The following is a 20,645-nucleotide window of genomic DNA, read 5'->3' on the forward strand; positions in this document are numbered from 1 at the left end:
TGTCACATGTGTGACATCAATACAACAACAGAAAACAATTAGGCATCATAATGAAATAAAGATAACATAAAGCACATGACTTCACTCCCAGTTTGTTGATACAGTCAACATGGTGACAGGACAAAGGCTAAAAGTAATAATAATACATAAACAGACAGAAAAATAACCATAACAGAAAAGGTAGGCTACAAAATCTGATTTCCTGGAAAAAAACCCAAAACCTTAGAGCATACTAACTGTATGTGCTCGTTTTATTTCATAGTATTAGTATTACATTCTTTGGTGTCAAACAATCCTCTTTTTGTCCAGAGTCCTGATGTATAATTAATGATCTTATTTAGTGCTTTTGAGCAGTGGTTGCATTACGTAAGGCAGATGTGGTGGGAAAAAGAGGAAATACAAGTGCCAGTGTAGCGGAAGTGGTACTGCCCTGAACGAGACGCTGAGCGAGACGGAGGACGGAGGCTGAATCGTCCAGAGAGAGAGTGAGAGAAAAAAGCAGGACTAAACGTCGCCAATATTGTAAGTATAATAATCTCACGTTTATGATTAACGCACTCTAGTATCAGATTTCCTCCGTGTGTCAGCGTTAAACGCGCTGCTTCCATCGTGTCCGGTCGGATCCTTTCGAGCAGCCATCATGCTAACGGAGCAGGCTAACTAGCATTAGCTGCTAGCTAGCGAGCTAATCGACGGATTCCATGACACTTTGTTCCGACAGGCTCGGCAGCCTGGGCGGGCCGTGCTACCGCTGCTCGAAATGAATTAAACGCGAAAGTAAAACACAGCAATAACAGATTTTCTTATCTGTTTGTTTTTTAAATAATGGCCCCTGTTGGTTGCCAACACCCTAACCGTGGTTTTTAAATGAAAGTCGCTGGCCTAGCTAACGGGACGTTACAGTCAGTTAGCGAGTGCATTAGACAACGGCGGCTAACTAACCGTTAGCCACCGCACTCGCTTTGCGTTATCATGAATACGACAGATTAGCACTAGAAACGTTATCTAATCCAGTTAGGTTGCCAGCGTCAGTGCGAACAAAACATGATGATGATGATAAATCGGATCGGTCGCATTTTTTTAACCGGTTAAATGTGTGATATTATCAGGGGGGATCCGGGGAGGCTTCGGCTGCTGGAGCAAGTGTCGATTGAAACTTAATGTTAAACGAGTCGGTAAAAACCTGCTGTGCATGTTACATTTTCCATCACGGCAGCTGCCAAGACTGTTGACGAATTGGATTCAGACCTGTTCAGACATAATTAGGTGTAAAGACGATATGAACGAGACAGGATTGGAGGACGCTTTCAGTTAGCCAGCAGCTAACCTTAACAAGTGTATGGTTGACCCACTTGCCAAGGGGCCCAGTGTGCAGTGCTTCCTCCTCACTTCCATTTGAATGCAGTGGTTTGCTTGCATTAATACTGGTGTGTCAGCGCTAAAATAAAGTTCATAGCACATAATTCAAAGCACACAGAAGAGAAATAGACAATATGAAGACAACTGTGAAACAATATTCCTTGTCTTTTTGATAAACCACATATAACTTCTTCTAATAATGCTTTTTTTCTCTGTCCCTCAGTCTAGAAAATGGATAAGAACGACCTGGTACAGAAGGCCAAGCTTGCTGAGCAGGCTGAGCGCTATGATGACATGGCTGCAGCCATGAAGTCGGTGACAGAGCAAGGTGCAGAGCTGTCAAACGAGGAGCGCAACCTTCTCTCTGTTGCCTACAAGAATGTGGTAGGAGCACGCCGCTCATCCTGGCGCGTCATCTCCAGCATCGAGCAGAAGACTGAGGGTAATGACAAAAAACAGCAGATGGCACGTGAATACCGGGAGAAGATTGAATCTGAGCTGCAGGAAATCTGCCATGATGTGCTTGTAAGGGTTTCTGATTTTTTTTCTGTCTTTCTTTTTTTTCTTTTGGTGTTAACACTCCTAATTCATACACCTGTGAAGACAGTGCTTATGTGTAATATAGCCTGATTGTCACAACACTGAAAAATTTAACTATTTTTTCAGGGGCTACTGGACAAGTATCTCATTACCAATGCATCTGCTGCTGAAAGCAAGGTGTTCTATCTGAAAATGAAAGGCGACTATTATAGATACCTGTCTGAGGTTGCATCTGGGGATGCTAAGAAGGGTAAGTGAGAACATCATAAGTTTTTTGCAAAGTAATTTATGACACATAGTAATTTATGTTGCACTAATCAATTTCTCAGTGACAATGGGCAAAATATATTTATGTAATGTGAAAGTGGTTGCTCATTGTAACTATCCTGCCGAGAATTATTCCCCAGCTGGAGTTCCTTTTAGGTATACGTGGCTCCACGTAGCATTTTGTTCACTCTCACCATTCATCAGCTTTGTTTCTAGCAGTTAGAGACAGTTGTTTTTTAGCAAAACAAACAAAAAAACCCTTTTATATACAGACTGTAGGCTATATGCCCTGCATCAAACAGTAGACAGACAAAGTCTGCCCCTAGTTGGTGAACATAGAGGAGCATTTAGCAGGCAAAGGGCCAGATATATCCCTCAGGAAAACTAAAAGGAGAGTGAATATCAGACTTAACATTTTCCAGGTGGACACAAACATGACTCCAAATCATTGCTACTGTTAGTCTGTGTCCACTCAACATGTAATAGACAACTTTTTGCTAACATGTTGTTTGCCATTTCAATACAAGGTGATGTGTCAATTAGCCAAAAAAATATTTAATACTGTTTTAAAATGTACTATAAATAGTGAATGTTAATCCTTTTTGTTCATGTTATTATGCCTACAGATACAGTGGATAACTCCCAGCAGGCGTACCAGCAAGCTTTTGACATTAGCAAGGGGGAGATGCAGCCAACACACCCCATCAGGCTTGGCCTGGCCCTCAACTTCTCAGTCTTCTTCTATGAAATCCTCAACAACCCGGACAAGGCCTGCAGCCTGGCTAAGACGGTACAAACTGAAGACATAGTTTTGAAGCTGTTTAAATGCGGATCAGTTCAAATATTTTTTATTTGTTTTGCTTAGTCACTGCCAAACTATGTTTAGAGGATGATTCAGTATTAAGTCTAATCTCTGTATTTCAGGCATTTGATGAAGCCATCGCTGAACTTGACACTTTGAACGAGGATTCTTACAAAGACAGCACCCTGATCATGCAACTACTAAGGGACAACCTGACTGTGAGTTCAAGGCCAAATGCTGTTTTGCTTCTGATTAATCTCTATTATTCACAGCGAATCATAACATTGTTCCTTCTCTGTTCTCAGCTGTGGACATCAGAAAACCAGGGAGATGAGGGAGAGACCGGAGAAGGGGAAAACTAATGGAATTGCACTGTTAATCCACCTACACTCTTATCTTAAACACAGACAGCTTATATACATCCCCCTCCACTCCATCAGCCCCTCCCTCTTCTGTATGACAAGCAGCCTGAATTGCTCCCGACCAACTAGTTTACCCCTCTCAGTTCACTGTGAGGTGACAGGGTAATTTTCAGTTGTTAGCAAATTCAGTCACTTTTGTGGAAACATGTTGTATTGATTAGTGAGTCCATGTTGCTGTTGTTTTTTTTTTTTGTTTTTTTTTTGTTGGCTTTGTGTGTATGTCTGCTCGTTTGTATGTGACGAGTGAGGACGTGTGAATGGATGTGAAAGATATAGTGTGTGTGTGTATGTGTGTGTGTATGTATGTGTGGTCTGAGGGGGGGAGGGGGGTGTTGTGAATTCTAATCGTCCTTCCAAATTCCTTTGTCCCAGCTAGTTTGTTGTGCATTTTTCATCCCCCCTTCTTTTTTTTTTTTTTTTTTTGTTACTTTTCTTATTTGTGATTCCTCATGATATTTACAGGTTTTATTGTATGGTAATTAAACTGGCAGTTGATTTCCACCAAACACTGTGATGGTAGGTGTTCCATTTGCTTCACAAACCCCCCCTGAAACAGTTTTTGCGTTTTGAATTTTCCAGACACACGTATACAATCCTCTATTCAACTAACTGCAATTCTGCTGTGGGCTCATACAGAAAGGAGGCAGGCTGTATTGTGACACTGACATCTTGGTGTAATGCTCCTCGATCATGTTCATAAATTCACAGTTTTAAAGTTTTAAGGGACCCCTTAAATTGTCATGTTAGATTTGTTCAGACATAAGACATTCCGCATTATTAGGCTTTCGGAAAGGCAGTGCTCCTTTTTGGTTTTTTTTTTTTTTTTTTTTTTTTTTTTTTTTTTTTTTGGAACTAAGTATGGATTGTCTTTATAGTTTTACTCACTGTTCAGGTGCTGCTTGATCTCAGTACAATGAAAATTGTATGTGCGTAACTGTGGTTCCATGTATTTTGCAAGATTGACTATCATCTGTATGTAAAACCTAAAGTAACCTTTTATTGATGTTAATTGAAAATGTCTTACCACACTGTATCAACCCTGCTTGCAAAATATCCCTCTTAAAAGCGGTTGTTTTCTCCAAAAAAAAAAAAAAAAAAAAAAAAAAAAAATTGTGCCTGGCTTTCTCTTTGCAGCCTTTATTTTCATTTTGGTGGCATCATCTGCTTGTTGTTTTCAGAAAACGAACGAGTTAGACCAGACAAACTTTAAAATTGGTCAATCCTGACTTCAGTTTTTAAGTGAGATGCATCACTCTGCTGTTAAAGGTAGCTGATGTGAATTGATCGCCTCAGAAATCAGGTCTGTTGTGAAGGTGCAATTTGGAGAAGCCCAGTCCTCCCAGTTTGGAAAGAAGCTCAGTGTCACAATACCATGTTTATCACCACTACATTCCACATATTGTAGTTGAAGACACCATTCCACATTATAGCTGACAGTCTGTTTACTCTGACAATGCTCCGATGAATTGAAATAATATTCTGTTGAAAAAAAATAATGTCAGTTTATTATTATGCTTGATGAAAATGCAGTTAGTGAATGTGGAACGAAGCCTGTCTGTATATCAGGTATCTACTTGCTTTGTTTTTACTGACAAGTCTTATGGCTAAAAAAAAAAAAAATTTTTGCTTCTGTAACAGTCTATTACCCAGTGCACACACGTGGTTGTGAAAATTTTAGAATAGCTCTAAAAAGCAATGACGAAATGGAGATAAACAATGGTTGGTGTAATTCTAGCTTTGTGTTTATGTATCTTAAAACCATTCTAGTTTCACTATACATGTAAGAAATAGGAAAGTGTCAAAGACCATTCAGTGAAATAAAGTTTCGTTTAAGATAACAGGCAAATTACGTCTTCATTTTTATTCATGAGGAATGCTTTTTATTTGTTCAATCGTGCGTGGCAAGAGATTTTAAGATTAAGCAGAGATTTGATGACAAAGTGTATATGTGCTGTGATTGTAGTCAGGGCCTTGCTAATGTTATGCCTTTTTTGTATGTCACCAATACAAAATAAATGTTACAATTGGGGAAATAACGATTTTGAACCCCTGTTCAGCGGGAACTAGTTTTCCTCGCGGAGCGTCACATCAGTTTCTCTGCCCTCTCACAGTACAACTGAAACAGAACTGCGCGGAGGAGAGATGCAGGTGTTCCACGGTCCTAATTAAACGAAAACAACCTCCCGCCCATGTGTGAAGTGTGAACTCACAACCTGCTACACTGAAAATCACATCGAAACCCAGACGAATCGGCTAGTTAAAAGCTGTAAGTATCGTCAATCCAGGTGATTTTGATTGGATTGTTTGATTGAGATTTACTTGCTTCACCTTCAGCTAATTTTGAGGTGAAATGCTCAAACAATTTATGTAAATTTAGCCAACTTTAAGTTAGCAAAGTTAGCCATCGATAGTTTTTTTTGTTTGTTTTTGGGAACATGGCAGCTAATATTTTTTAAGCTGAATTTTGAACTCAATTTTCCGTAGTCGTGTAAATTGAAGCAAACGTCAAACTTTGGCTAATGTAAGAAGCTAAACATTTTAGTCACACCTTTTTCTCTTGACACAAAGCTAATTTAAACAATCAACGATTATAAATTTTACAATCAAATAGAGCTGCAACGATTAGTCCATCTACAGAAAATCTGACATTGTATAAACAAAGTGACTTGATTGAGAAAATAGATTAGTCGATAATGAAAATAACCATTAGCAAAACTTCATATGACTTGTATTTATCTCCTGGTCTGTGTATTTGCACTCAGTAGCTTTGATAAATTTGTTTGTCTCAAACAACTTTTGTTGAAACTGTATTAAAAATGTATTGATTCAACTTTGTGGTCATTTTGGAAACTGTAGTCAGTGGTGTTGAATTTTATTTAGAGCTGCAAGGATTAGTCGATTGATTAGTTGCCAACTATTAAATTAATCACCAACCATTATGGTAATTGATAATAATTTTGAGTCCTTTTTTTTGGTTAAAGGTTAAATTATCTGATTCCAGCTCCTCAAACATGAATATTTTCCGTTTTCTTGAGTCTTCTCTGATAGTAAACTGTATATCTGCGTTGTGGACAAAACTGGTCATTCGAGGATTTCATCTTGAGCTTTGGGAGACAGAGATCAACATTTTTCACCATTTTCTGACATTTTATAGATGAAACAACTGATCGTTGTATCGAGAAAATAATCGACAGGTTAATCGATAATGAGAATAATTTAGTCGCAGTCCTAATTTTATTGCATTATGTTTAGAGGTATTCTAGATATTTTATCTACCCTCATTAATATAAATGGGGTGGACACAATATTAGAAACAAGCTGCAGCCTCATGTGAGCCTGTTGAGCACACGTAGGAGATGGACAGATGGAAATAGTGAAGGGTGTTTCTGATGTTAGTGTGGCTGTAAAGTCAAATCAACACTTCTTTGTCAACTAAAATTCAATACGATGATCTTTATAAATATAGAAATGAATGCAGGGTTGTTTCGTAGGTTTGCATTAGATGTAACTTGGTGTATTAGTATCAGTTTTTATACAAGTTTACTGTTTAAAAAAAAAAAAAGACTTTTGAGCAGCATTGTTGGCTTTTGTCCAGACTAACAGTCCACAACCCAAAGATATTTAGTTTACCATCATAGAGGACTTAAGAAACCAGAAAATATTCATATTTAAGAAGCTGGAATCAGCAAAGTTGGATATTATTTCTCTTTAAAAAAGACTCAAAACAATTAATTGATTATCAAAATAGCTGTTGATTAATTTTCTGTTCATTCGATTAACTGACTAATCGCTCTAAATCCAACACTCATAACATTTCTTCCTGTCTCTTGAACCAGCTGTTACCCAAGATGAACAGCAGTGGACCAGCATATCCCCTCGCCTCTTTGTATGTAGGGGATCTGCATCCTGATGTTACGGAGGCCATGCTTTACCAGAAATTTTCTCCTGCTGGGCCCATCATGTCAATCCGTGTGTGCCGTGACATTATCACTCGCAGATCTCTGGGATACGCCTACATAAACTTCCAGCAACCAGCTGATGGTAAATTACCCACTTTTTGGCCAAATCCATCTAAGTTAGAAGTTAAAGGACAGGTTCACAATTTTTCATGTCTGTCTTAAAACAATAGTCAGGTGCCCAAATGAACATTGAAATAGGTTTTTCTTCCCATAATCATTCCTCCTCTTCATACTGACCATAAGAAGATCCCTTCATAATGCACTTACAATGTAAGTGATGGAGGCCAAAATCCACAAGCCTCCTTCTGTCCAAAAATGTATTTAAAGGTTTATCTGACACTGATATGAAGCTTCAGCTGTCCAAATGAATCAAATCAAGTAGATACCTTTCAACATTAGTCTTTTTAGTGCCAAAGTCCCTCTTTTTGTTACTATATTTCCAGCACAGCTCAACACTGTCAGAGGAAACACAAAGAGATAATTTTATGCTAAAAATAATGTAAATGTGGCAGATATCCCCTTGATATGAGTGACTCAGACTGCTGAAGCCTCATATAAGCTTCAGATAAACTTTTTAAATGCATTTTGGCATAAAATGACTGTGTGGACACACTTTGGCCCCCATCAATTACATTGAAAGCACATTTGAGGAGATCTATTAATAGCCAGTATGAACAGTAGGAATGTTTACAGTGAGGAAAACCTCTTTCAGTGTTCATATGGACACCTGATTATTGTTTTAAGGCAGACTTGAAAAATTGTGAACCTCTCCTTAAATGCAATTTTTATCACTGAAAAATGGGGAAAAAACAGACATTCTCTTTCAAAGGTCCTTGCTAGTGTGATGAATGTATGAAGTTGATTTTGCTTGGCAGGTACTATGAAATGTGCTGCAATACACTGTGCAAGAAAGTGTCACCCGCTATGGATCTACAACAACGATGTAGAAATACAGAAATGAGACTTTCCTTTTGTCAAGAGACATAAGCAACGGCGTGAAATATGTGATGAGAAGAAAGAAACTCTCTGAAGCTGAATTTTCAAATGAATAAATGTCAGATGTTGTCATCATAGTCTGAGGATGAGGCTGCAAATTAATGAGCAGCTTGCATAACAGTGAAAATTGGGAAATGAAACAGAACATGAAGTCAAACTGGAATTCACCTGATATCCTCAAGTAATTCAGAAATGACCCTGGGAGAAATCTGACATATTGTGGGTACTTATGGGTGGAGCTTTTAGTAGCACAACGTGTTATCAGACATGCACTTGCCTGATAAATGAAATATAGTGGAAAGTACATTCTTAATGGAATTAGAGGCAGAAGTTCAATCCTCTGTGGAGCTGTGACATAGTTTTGCATTGTAAGGAGCTGTGGTACTTTATGACATGTATTGAAAACTTAGTTAAATAGAGATGTATTATTTTAACTAAAATGGACTCTTGGCAATAAGACATGTATTTTGTTTTAGCGGAGTGTGCCCTCGATACAATGAACTACGATGTTATCAAGGGTCGGCCTATCCGAATAATGTGGTCTCAGCGTGACCCCGGACTTAGGAAGTCTGGTGTGGGTAACATCTTTATCAAGAACATGGATGAGTCTATTGACAACAAGGCCCTGTATGATACCTTCTCAGCCTTTGGGAATATTTTGTCCTGCAAGGTAAGTGGCCTTCATCATCATCATCATCATCATTATCTGTCTGACTATATTGCCTGGTTGCCAAAGCTCTGTGGTCTTAGACAGCTTTGTTTGTTCACTGATTATTAAGCTGATGTTTGTATACAAGGGTAGAGCTGGACAGTATGTTTTTAATCAGTGTAAATATAAATATTTTATTTAGCAGTTTATCCCAATATGGAAAATTTCTGAAAAATCACACAAAAAATACTCAGGTAAACCCCTTTTTATACAAGTATACAAGTGTTTAGAATATTTGATTATCACTAACTTTATTGAAAGGTTAATTGTGGAGTTTTTGACCTCGAGTAGTGCTTAACTTTTTATGAGTGGGTCCCAGTTTTGTTTGTCTGGTGCACGCATGTCGGCAGCGCAATATAGTCATAAACTTTTTTTTTTTTTTTTTTTTAAAAAGGATGTTGCCACTGTGACGTCACCCATTAGTTTGTAGACTTCTGTTTTGAAGCCTCAAGTTTGCATTTTGACCGTCGCTATCTTGGATTTTTGGAGCCAGAAGTGACCATACTTGGATGAGAGGGTGGAGCTGACCCTAATGCTAGCTGCTAGCTTGGTTAGCACAGTGCTTTTACAGTTTATGGTTAGCTGTGATAATTCCAATGCTAATTTTTGCTAGCAAAAAACAGGCTTGAAACCATTAAAACAAAATGTACTTACTGGAAAAACTGAACATCCAGCTCCTTAGAGGGTGTTTTAACAACCAACCACTGAACAAGACTTTTTAGTTGACTAAAATGTTACAATTTACTGTCATGAACTAAAAATATACTGAAACAGTGACGGCTACGCCTATACTCTGTGAATCTGAGGTTACACCATGGTTACGTTACCTAACCAACGTTGTCGCCGTGGTAGCGACTTGTCAATCACAACGTAGCTACGCCCTAAAGCATATCCTGCTTTGTTGTCTATTTTACTCTAAATGGTACAATAATTTACAAAAGGAACATCATGATATATTGAAAAAGAGTTGAAACTAGCGATTGAGACCATCAACTCATTAGGAAACTATTTACTGAGGTAATAAATCAAGTGAGAAGGAGGGTCATTTTCTCATAGACTTCCATACAATCAGACTTGTTTTTGGAGCCAGTGGAGTCGCCCCCCTGCTGGCCATTAGAGAAAATGCAGGTTTAAGTCACTACCCACTTGAATACAATCGTACTGATCTACACGGAGCTCAAATGCACCGAGAAACACAGCAGCGCATCAGCAAAGGTAGAGAAGCAGCTCGTAAACAATCAGTTTTGCAAATGTTTAATGAAGAGGGAAACTGATTCAACACGTTTCTTAGATAACAAGGCCACACACAATGAGTTTTGGTGAGTAAGAGTGAATGTAAACAACTTTTTGTTTGTATAAAGGAAAACTCTACAGGGCGCCTTTAACCTGTAATGCAAGGAACATTTTTGCAGCAGAAGTGTGGTGTGATTTAAAGCTTTTGTCTTTGTAGGTTGTTTGCGATGACAAAGGATCCAAAGGCTACGGCTTTGTTCACTTTGAGACTCAGGAGGCTGCAAACCGGGCCATTGACACCATGAATGGGATGCTGCTGAATGACAGGAAAGTGTAAGTAAACTAAATACTCTGATTTGACCAGATAGGTTTTTCAAACAATGGCCAAACAATGCTTTAAACAATATACAATGTAAGAAAAGTAAGTTGAGGCAAAGAGTAGTGCAGAACATATTTGTATGTTAACTATATTAATTGCTGGTGACTCTGTTGAAGACATCAGACTTTTTGCAGATGACTTTCCCGTGTTTTGTTTTTTGCACAGTCGAGAGAAAGGTAAACAGTTGGCATCTGGCATTGTCAACCCAAAGGCCCATATCCTGGGGACAAATTGTCAGTACACCCTGTTTAGGTCAGTGAATTGGTAGGATCTACGTCGAGGTTTGTCGTCTTTGTGTGTGTTTGTAATTTTAGGGCTAAACAGGCAACAGCATTGCGCAAAGCAAGCTCACAAGAGAGCCATCATGTGTTAATACAGTGTAGATTTTTCTTTACTTAATTTAATTTGCAATGGAAGGAGAAATAAAGCCTTCTTATTTGTCCTTAAATGTTGTGATCTGGTGTGAACGATATTTATAGATCTACATTTTTTTTTTTTTTTTGTGATCGTTGTCTGTAAAAGGTTGTCATTAGTGTTTTTTTTGTTTTTGTTTTTCTTTTGATGCTGTGTGGTTAAGCCAAAGCCAATTTTCTACACTGTGGATGATAAAGTTTGGAACTTACTTTCTTTTACCACTTTATTCTCCCCTTGGTGACGGGTGTCATTATGTCTCTAGTTTTGTCGGCCACTTTAAATCCCGCAAGGAGCGAGAGGTGGAATTTGGCACCAAAGCCATGAAGTTCACCAATGTCTACATTAAAAACTTTGGTGAAGACTACACTGATGACAAACTCAAAGAAGTCTTCTCTACATTCGGTAATAAAGAATTTTTTTTTTTAATTATTTTGATGAATTGGTAAAGTAGTCTGTTTATATAAATATCAGAGTGGTTTGTGCTCACGTTCTCAGGGAGGACTCTGAGTGTGCGAGTGATGAAGGACGACAAAGGCCGTTCACGTGGATTTGGCTTTGTAAACTACGCAAACCATGAGGATGCTCAAAAGGTAGAGTGTGGCAAGTTTCTGTCCACTCAGACTGGATGTTGCGTTGAGTTATTGTTTTAGGTTAGTTTAATTTCAGTGCATTGTCAAAGAGTGATGTGCAAATAATACAAACTGTGTTCACACACATTCAAGAATTCAAGTTTCATGGAGTGATGTTTGACTACCAGGAGGCAGAAAGACAAAACAAACCTGCAGTCCTGATACCAATCTGTTTTTATCTGTTTTAGAGAAGAAGTAGCATTAGGGGCTGCAACTAATGATAATTTTAGGTTTGATGACTTTGTCCAGAGCAAGGAACAGACCTGAACGTTATTGAAACCCACAAAGATGAAGCTCTACACTCATATTTACTTATTTCCACCAACATACACATCAGGAGTTAAGAGGCACACACTAAATTAGTGACTACAGCAGACAACAGGAAGTCTGATTCACTTTGTGTAGTGGTTAAACATTTTGGTAAACCCTGCAAGTTCTAAAATAAAACTAACTGGGTGTGGCTGTTAACAGTTTTTCTTTCTCATTCATGTTGCAATTTGTGCGGAAAAAATGTGCAGAATCAGGAAAAAAGAAACAGTGAAATATTATTTGAAGACAAGTGGGCAATAATGACTGTAAACTCTGCAACATTTTAAATCTTAAATGGAATTGATAATAATAATATGATTGTGTTGAAATGAAAAAATTCACTTGATTCAGTTTCAAGTCTTGTTAAAAAAATGTGTAACCTACCCAGAGCTGTAGGAACAATGTGACTTTCTCCCGTAAAGGTAGCGTGTTGATGATCTTGAACTCTTGCTCTGTTTCCAGGCAGTTGATGAAATGAATGGAAAAGAGATCAATGGGAAAATCATCTACGTGGGGCGGGCTCAGAAGCGGCTGGAGCGCCAGGGAGAGCTCAAGCGCAAGTTTGACCAGATCAAACAGGACCGCATCCAGCGCTATCAGGTGCTGCTGCATTATATGTCTATGAGCATTTCAAGACTTGTTAATGACTTTTATTGTTATTGATCTGTGTTCACCTCTTTAGAATGTTGAATGTTTACAGATTATGATGAGATTACAGCGAGTACAAGGGTTTGTTCAGTTGATAAGTTTGGTAATTTGAAGCTTTTATGTCGATCACTTTGACTTACAGAACGGTTCAGAAGCATGAAACTCAGCATTTCTTACTCTTACTGATTCCAGGGAGTGAATCTCTACGTGAAGAACTTGGACGACAGCATAGATGACGACAGATTGCGGAAGGAGTTTTCCCCCTACGGCACCATCACGAGTGCTAAGGTATTGTCATGAGTGGAGACGACTTCTTCCTCCCTCAGAAAACACCAGCTCTGGTTTATTTGAACCAGCTACAGTGTACATGAGCAGTAACAAGTTTTCACAGCGGAGGGGGAAAAAAAATCATCAAAACACAATACAAACTTCTGAAACCCTCCCGCTGCATAATCAGCCTCCATGTCCGTTTATATGCTCGGCAACGATCATATAACAGAAATATATCAAAATATGGACCGAACGTCAACTGTAGAATAAAGTCTGTGCTGCCTTTGTCATCCTGAAGTTCTCCTGCCTTCTTTGCAAGTTGTTATGATTGTTTTTTTTTATACTTTGTGAAGACGTGATGGCTACAGAAAGGATAAATACAGAGCTTCCATACATTGTTCAGTCACCATGTTTGACAGCTGATTGAACAATAGCTGTTTGCACACATTCTGCCTGATAATTTCTATGGAAATGGCCAAATTTGAGGTGACTGTGGAGCCCTGGAAACCAAAGAACTTCTGTTGAAACAATTTTTGACCCCTTTTTTAAAGGTTATCAATGAGCCTTATAGACATACAGTAGTCTAATATAACTTGGCTCAGGAAACACGACTTAAACTTTGACCCCTGTCGGTTCCTTCGGTGTCAATTATCTCGAATGTTTTCTGAACTGGGGCTTCTTTGTTTCCCGTAGGTCATGACAGATGGCTCCCAGAGCAAAGGCTTTGGCTTTGTCTGTTTCTCTTCGCCCGAGGAAGCAACAAAAGCAGTGACTGAAATGAATGGAAGAATTGTTGCAACAAAGCCGCTGTACGTGGCTCTGGCTCAGCGGAGGGAGGAGCGTAAAGCAATCCTCACCAATAAGTACATGCAGAGACTCGCCACCATGAGGACCGTGTCGAGTCCGATCATTGACTCGTACCAGCAGGCTGCATACTACATGAGCGTACCGCAGGTATGCAGGTGTGAACGCTGACGGAGGAGGAGAATTTTTCATTTTTTAATTTGTTGATTGTGTTGTCTTACATTGCATATAGAAGACATTTGGTCAGCTGCATTCCAGCTTATTGATGGGCGACTCTCAAAAACTAGTCAATGTTATGATGACCTTTTTTGATATATCTGCCATAAACACATTTCACCGGACTTTTGTCCTTGGCAGGTCTTCATAATATCTGTTTATTATCGACCAATAATTAGAAATCCCTCAAAGAATCAGGGAAATTTGACCCCATGCAGTTATTTAAGATAAGATAATATTTATCTTTCAGCCTCCCTCTCGCTCCTACTACAACCACAATGCTGTCAGCAACATGAGACCGGTGCCTTGTTGGACGGGACAAGCACCCAGACCGCAGGGTGAATGAATAACTTGTTTGTGTACATATAGATGTATACAGTAAATATGTATTTGCTGTAAATATGCAATATGTGTACAGCTTGTTTCCCATGTTTTTTTTGGGTTTTTTTTAGGCCCGTACTCATCCCAGTTTGGAGGTTCTGTTCCTCGACGCGGGTCGACTCCCATCGCTACAGTCAGACAGGCCTCCACCCAGGCGCCGCGTGTTGTAAGTTCATCACAAAAGACAAGTGAGTACCTGAATCTGCACTGACAGCAGGACGAGCTCCCACCTTCTAAAATGTGCCATTCATATGAGTGGTTGTGTCTTTGATTCAGGTAACATCGGGACTCAGACTGTAGGAGGGCGTACTGACATGCCTGGTGTGACCAGAAGCGGTCAGTACAAGTACTCATCTGCAGTGAGGAACCCGCAGCAGGTCATCACTGTACCTGCACCCATGACAAGACTACAGGTGCTGCTGTTTGTACTGTATTCTCTCTAATTCTGAAAAAAAGGAAACATCTGTCGAACCCAAACAGCCATGTAGTCAAACTCAGTCTGGAGTTTTCTTGTAAACTAAAGTTATGTTTACATTCAGACGCCTTCTGTGTATCCTTGAGGTCTGATAAACATGTTGATATCCTTCCTCCATCATCAGTGTGTTTACATGAACTTAATTAACCCGGTTACAGTCGGTGTTTCTCCAGAAAGCTGATATCTTAACTGTCATGTAAACGAGGTAATCGGGGTAGAGGATTAGAGAAACCAGATTTCTACCAGAAAATGCCAGTTTCTATGTCATGTATACACGTAACTGGGTTTCTAACTGGCTTTTTACAAGTACGCATGCGCATAACAAAAGACTGCAGACAGGGAGCGATGTGTCATTGTAAAACTGAAACTAAAACAAAGTAGTCTGTAGAAGTTTTAAACAAGTCCGTTTCCACTGCTGAACATCTGTTAAGTTCAGACACTTTCGTGCTTAGAGGAAGAACTCTGCTCCGTCTCCCAGACTACTTCGTCAAGCTGTTTCAAAACAGACACCAAAAAAAGGGAAGTGTCTTCTATCACTAATACAGTTTAAGTCTATAAGCCATGTGTCCAAAATAAGGTTGATGGTAGAGGAGAAGTCTGGTTACTGATCTGCTGCATGTATTCAAAGTTTTACAGTAACCGAGTTATTACAGTGCATGTAAACTCGTTACCTGATTAGCCATATAACCTGGTTTCTCTGAATAAACTGGTTACTTAAGTGCATGTAAACACATGGTGTAAAACATTTACAAAGCTGATTTTATGAATATTCCAAATCCTGCATTGTACATCCATGTTTGCCAGCTTGCAGTCTTCTTTGGGTGTCACTGCTGCCAACTGTTGGATTAGTTGAATAGTGTGACACTGGTGGCAGGAATGTGTAGTGTGTCGCCTGTATGCTTGCAAGTGTGCGTCGTCATGCATGTGTCCTGGAGACCTACTTGTAAAAACATTGCTCCATAGCACTACTGAGTATTTTTTTTTTTTTTTTTTTAAAGCATTAAAAGATTAAAGCTGATTTACCATTGATAAGGGCACAAAAAATCTGACTTTTCAGCACAATAAGGACTTAAAGTGCAGTTCTTTAATAAACCAGTACAAATGTTTGAGATGAGTTTGGCCTTGTGGCTGAATGTTAGCTTGAAAATGAAAGAATTTCATCATGATGGCAAAAAACTGACAAAATGTGACTCAAATTCAAAAGAAACAGATTTGACCTTTAATCGTCTCTACATACAACTGTTTTGGCACACAGAATGAAATGGGTCTAATCAATAGCTTTTCTTATTTCTTGTGTAACTTGAATCGATTTTACAGTAAAATTTCACTTGGTATCTCAGGGTGAAAATGTATTTTAAGAGAAACTCTTCAGCTCATTATTATATTACAGAACATCTGTGTTGTACTTGATGTTGTCAGGTTATTCCTGCACCTGTGATGGAGCCACCAGTGCACGTTCAAGGCCACGAGCCACTCACCGCCTCGATGCTGGCCGCAGCTCCACTCATGGATCAGAAACAGCTTCTCGGTGTGGCATCGCTCGCTTCTCCCACCCCCCACTGTTCATTAATGTAGATCGAAACAACTTGGCTGTTTTAGGTTGTTGAGGTTGTTTCTCTGCTGTGATACACAGGTGAGCGATTGTACCCGCTGATTCACGCCGTTCACCCAAACCTGGCTGGAAAAATCACAGGAATGCTGTTAGAGATCGACAACTCTGAGCTGCTGCACATGCTGGAGTCGCCCGAGTCCCTGCACTCTAAGGCATGTAGTTAAGTTCACTTTTCTAAGGGCTTTTTTGTTCTTACCGCAGCAGGGCCGCCGCTAAGCAAAGTGAAGCAAACCTTTTTATAGTTTTTTTTTTTTCAACAAGTGGTAAACATTTTGTTCATATCAGGTCTGTTATTTATTGATTATGCAGTTCATAAAAGTAAGCTGTTTTGTAAAAAATCTAACTGTGAAATGATTTACATGTTGAACATTAATTTAACCCTGCTGATATTTACATTATTCTTACTACTACTACTTTCACAATTGTAATTTTATCCAAGCAATGATCATCACTTAGTGAGGTTGATGGAAAATAACTTCCTTTGGGGTGCAGCTCCACCACTAACGTTGGCCTCAAACTTACTGCAGCTGAAGTTTGGTGAAAGTTCATTCTTGACCTTTTTAATAATAATTTTTACAAAAAAACTGGGTTGGGATGTTCTTTTGTGTGTATATGTCAAACCACAAAGTCCACTTATTAGCTTTTTCCATAGCTTTCAACTGCATCTCATAGTCTTCATGAGCACATGCAAAGTAACAATTGAAGTCTCCATATTTAATATTTATAATCAGTGTATAGACAGTTAATAAATGGTTAATAACACACTATAATGTAGTTTTAGCAGATATGAAACGTGTTAATCAATGAATAGAAGTTTTTGTCAACAATTATAACTTCTCCAATGTTGACATATTTTACATTATTACAAATTTGTTTTGTTTTATTGTCATTCATGATCTGTTCATACAGCAGCTTCCACTTATAGATGTCCACATTTTATTCTATTAGTAATAGAATAACATTGATAAACACTTATAACTGCTTACAACTAAGTCACTGTTACAACCAATTTACTTTGTGTGTATAAATTCACAACAAGGGAATTGTTAACAGAGAGGGATGTGCAGTGGAAAGCTCTGGAGAAAACCTGCAAGTGGACTTCAAGCTATAAATCCTTGAAAGTTTGTGCATTTGAGAAAAAAATCTTAATTAATAGACATGGGTCATTGAAAGTGCATGAACTCATATATTTTGTGCAAGAAATGAATATTGTTTAGCTGTGTTAGAGAAGGAAAGAGACCACATAGTCTGTGAGCTTCTGTAAAGCCTGCTAGTTCTCATTATAATGATTCTGTGTCTTAATACTAATTAACCTTGATTCATGTCTCAAACTATGCCTTGTTTGGGCCTTGAATTTGAGGGAGTTGGGCCTGAAAAGTCCTTGAATTTTTTGCAGTTTACCAGATTTGTTTCACTTAATTTGAGGGGGAAAGACATGAATCTGCCAAGAAATTTGTTTGCACTGTTTAAAACTTTGTTCTTTTATTTTTACATTAATGATCCGATCGTCTTCTGTCCCTCTCCCGTGGACAGGTGGACGAGGCGATCGCTGTCCTGCAGGCCCACCAGGCGAAGGAATGCTCTCCCAAAAAGTGAAGAGCCCTTCCAGGTCAGCAACAGCTTCTCTTCCTCTGTTGAGACGTTCTTTCAGCAGCGGAGGGATCTTTACAGTCTGTTGCTGTATATGTAGTGTGTGTGCACGCAGTATTCAAGGGTTACAGTCAGTGTTTTTTGGTCGTTGAGACTGACCTCACATCATTCAGCACCAACAGGGCTGTGGTGGTTTTCTAATTAACGTCCTGTTGTGGAAAACCTAACACACACGTGCTACTAAGTCCCTCATACCAAATGTCTTGAAAACATCTAAATATTAGAAAAATTAATTCAATTTGACAGCATTGATGAGCGGAACATCAACAAGAGAAATCGATTCTTCCCGACAATCATAATTTGCCATTTCAGAAAAAAAAAATCCTGCACAGCTGTTTCATGGAAAGTGTGCTGTGTTGCCACAAAACATTTAACCATGTCATGTTTTTTCCAGATGTCAACGACTTTCTGGAGGAGGAAAAAAAATATATAAAAAGAGTAAAATTTGGAAAAAAGAGAGGAAAAAAAAAAAGTAAAGAGAAAATGTTCTATGTAGATTAAATTGACAATTAAGAAATATGTGAAGTTAAAGCTATTTTGTTGTTGTAATACCTTTTGTTAGAAGATAAAGTTTACAATATATGCATCAAACCTGTCTTGTGTCATTTGTTTAACACAAACAGTAAATGCAAAAAGTACAGCAGCCACAAGCAGCACTTACAGGATAACGGTACGTTGAATTTCCCATAATTATCCAAGATTGTGTCACGCCTGCTGCTTTAAAGACCACCTGACTGAGAGCGAATCCATGTCTGAAATCACTCCCTATTTTGTTAGCTGGTGATTTATTTTTACTTTCCACCATATAGTCCCCTGAAACATCTTGCTCTCCACATGTTTCCTGTCTGCCTCTTCAGGGATCAATATCTAATAAAAGCATAAATGTCAAATCTTGAAAACAATTGGAACAAATGAGGGATTGTGGCATTAACACTTATTTTTAATACTAAATTCAACAATATGATCCCCACCTTTTGATAGATATGAAAGTTTGTAACATATCTGTGCAGCGAGGATGCAAAATGATCCATTAGTGTCCAACAATCTCAATTTACTACATAATAAATTAAGTGTTTTATTATGTAGGGAATAGTGAACGACACAGTGCAGTAAACATGTCTCAGTGTGTGTGTGTGTGTGTGTGTTCTTTTTGTGCTAACCTGTTGCATGCTGAAACATGGACATCATAAAGTCAGCAGTCTGACTCACACACGTCATTCACACTGCAGTATCTCATGTTTCCTAATACAAACTGCTGGTTACGTCATTGCAAGCTGAAGCATAAAAACCACAGAGTACTGCACTGAGGAAGGGTGTTTTATTTCTTATGAATTCAAAGTAAATTTGTAATCTTTCATAGTCTCATTCCTAGAAGTGTTACTGAATTGTAAGATTATGTGGTGGATGAGATGTTTGGTAAAAGTAAACCGATGTTAATACAATACATATATAATTTTTTACCTGTTTGTATTGTCCATAAGCTCTCTATATAACATGGCTATAACCGGTTAAAATTAAGTTAGCCGTGTCAATTATGAACCTAATTAAACCTCATCAGACCTGTGTAAGTATTATGTTCATGATCCTGATGGAAAACTACACATATGTGGTTTCCATTATTCAAACTCGTGCCTGTGAATTTGATAAATGCCAAACAACCCATATGTGGACATCAACCATGATCTCTATTCAAGTGCCTGTGTAAAATGGTGCAGGTCAGCAGCTCATGTTGTGGGAATGTTACTTGTATCTTGTTAGATGTTTCCATTTATATAAATATGGACAATTCGCACATTAAATGTAAAAAAAATGTTAAATTAGAAACTAAGGATGTTGAAAACCACAATTCTGCAGCTCCCCATCAGCCGCTCCATTTAACTTCTCACAATCTATGATATTAACACTTTCCACATATTATATGTTTTTATATATGATACAATTCAAAGAGGGAAATATTCCAGATCACTCCAAGTCATATTTTAAAACTAACTCTCAGATTCACTCTTACTCAACCAGACAATCATTTAATCTTCATCTTCCCAAACATCAACAACCGGAAGTCAATTTTCAGTCAGATACAGGGGTCCTAATTTATGAAACTGTTGTTCTCATTGGGTTAAAATTTCTTTGTCCTTACAAGTCTCCCTCCACTCAAAAATGTGTTTTTCTTCCTGCTCCTACAGTTGAATGTTTGCATATCATTCTGCTTTCACATTCATCTGCTGAAATTGGAAAGTTTCTCTGTGCTCATTTAAAGTCCAATTTTCAGGGATGCGCCTCTAAGCATGATTTGTGACTTAACAAATAGTTTGGAAGCCAGTCCTGGTCCAATATTCAACTTGGACAGGTGTGCCTCCAGTGCACGAACACTTGAGAATTTACTTAACAGGGAACTAGGAGACATCTTGTGTCCAGCGGGAAAATGAAATGAAATATATTTGCACATTCATGAAGTCTGGAATTTTTAATGTGGTAGAAGGAGTAGATGCCGTTTTAATGACTTTAACAAGATAATTGTTTGTGGAAAAAACTAACAAAACTATTTTATGTACATCTTAAAACATGTATGGA

General features: G+C 38.4%; 2 protein-coding genes across 4 annotated transcripts; both read left to right on the top strand.

Moving 5' to 3' along the window:
- Positions 1-388: 388 nt before the first annotated feature.
- Positions 389-5,228, top strand: LOC122982036 (14-3-3 protein beta/alpha-2). Its single transcript, XM_044351000.1, has 6 exons — positions 389-522; positions 1,583-1,884; positions 2,026-2,149; positions 2,793-2,956; positions 3,091-3,186; positions 3,274-5,228. The coding sequence occupies exons 2-6, from the start codon at positions 1,591-1,593 to the stop codon at positions 3,328-3,330; spliced, it is 735 nt and encodes a 244-aa protein (XP_044206935.1). The 5' UTR covers positions 389-522; positions 1,583-1,590; the 3' UTR covers positions 3,331-5,228.
- Positions 5,229-5,530: 302 nt separating this feature from the next.
- LOC122982034 (embryonic polyadenylate-binding protein-like) lies at positions 5,531-18,665 on the top strand. Of its 3 annotated transcripts, XM_044350997.1 has the most exons (17): positions 5,531-5,656; positions 7,227-7,431; positions 8,822-9,015; positions 10,505-10,620; positions 10,832-10,918; positions 11,343-11,482; positions 11,576-11,670; positions 12,481-12,618; positions 12,859-12,954; positions 13,630-13,890; positions 14,207-14,294; positions 14,409-14,525; positions 14,614-14,750; positions 16,232-16,340; positions 16,446-16,576; positions 17,958-18,033; positions 18,469-18,665. In XM_044350997.1, the coding sequence occupies exons 2-16, from the start codon at positions 7,239-7,241 to the stop codon at positions 18,018-18,020; spliced, it is 1,965 nt and encodes a 654-aa protein (XP_044206932.1). In that variant the 5' UTR covers positions 5,531-5,656; positions 7,227-7,238; the 3' UTR covers positions 18,021-18,033; positions 18,469-18,665. The 3 variants fall into 3 exon arrangements, with proteins under 3 accessions (XP_044206932.1, XP_044206931.1, XP_044206933.1); XM_044350996.1 differs by having other exon boundaries at positions 17,958-18,665; XM_044350998.1 differs by lacking the exon at positions 10,832-10,918 and having other exon boundaries at positions 5,532-5,656; positions 17,958-18,665.
- The last annotated feature ends 1,980 nt before the right edge of the window (positions 18,666-20,645 follow it).

This window comes from Thunnus albacares, chromosome 5 (assembly GCF_914725855.1).
Source record: "Thunnus albacares chromosome 5, fThuAlb1.1, whole genome shotgun sequence".
Taxonomy (NCBI): Eukaryota; Metazoa; Chordata; class Actinopteri; order Scombriformes; family Scombridae; genus Thunnus; species Thunnus albacares.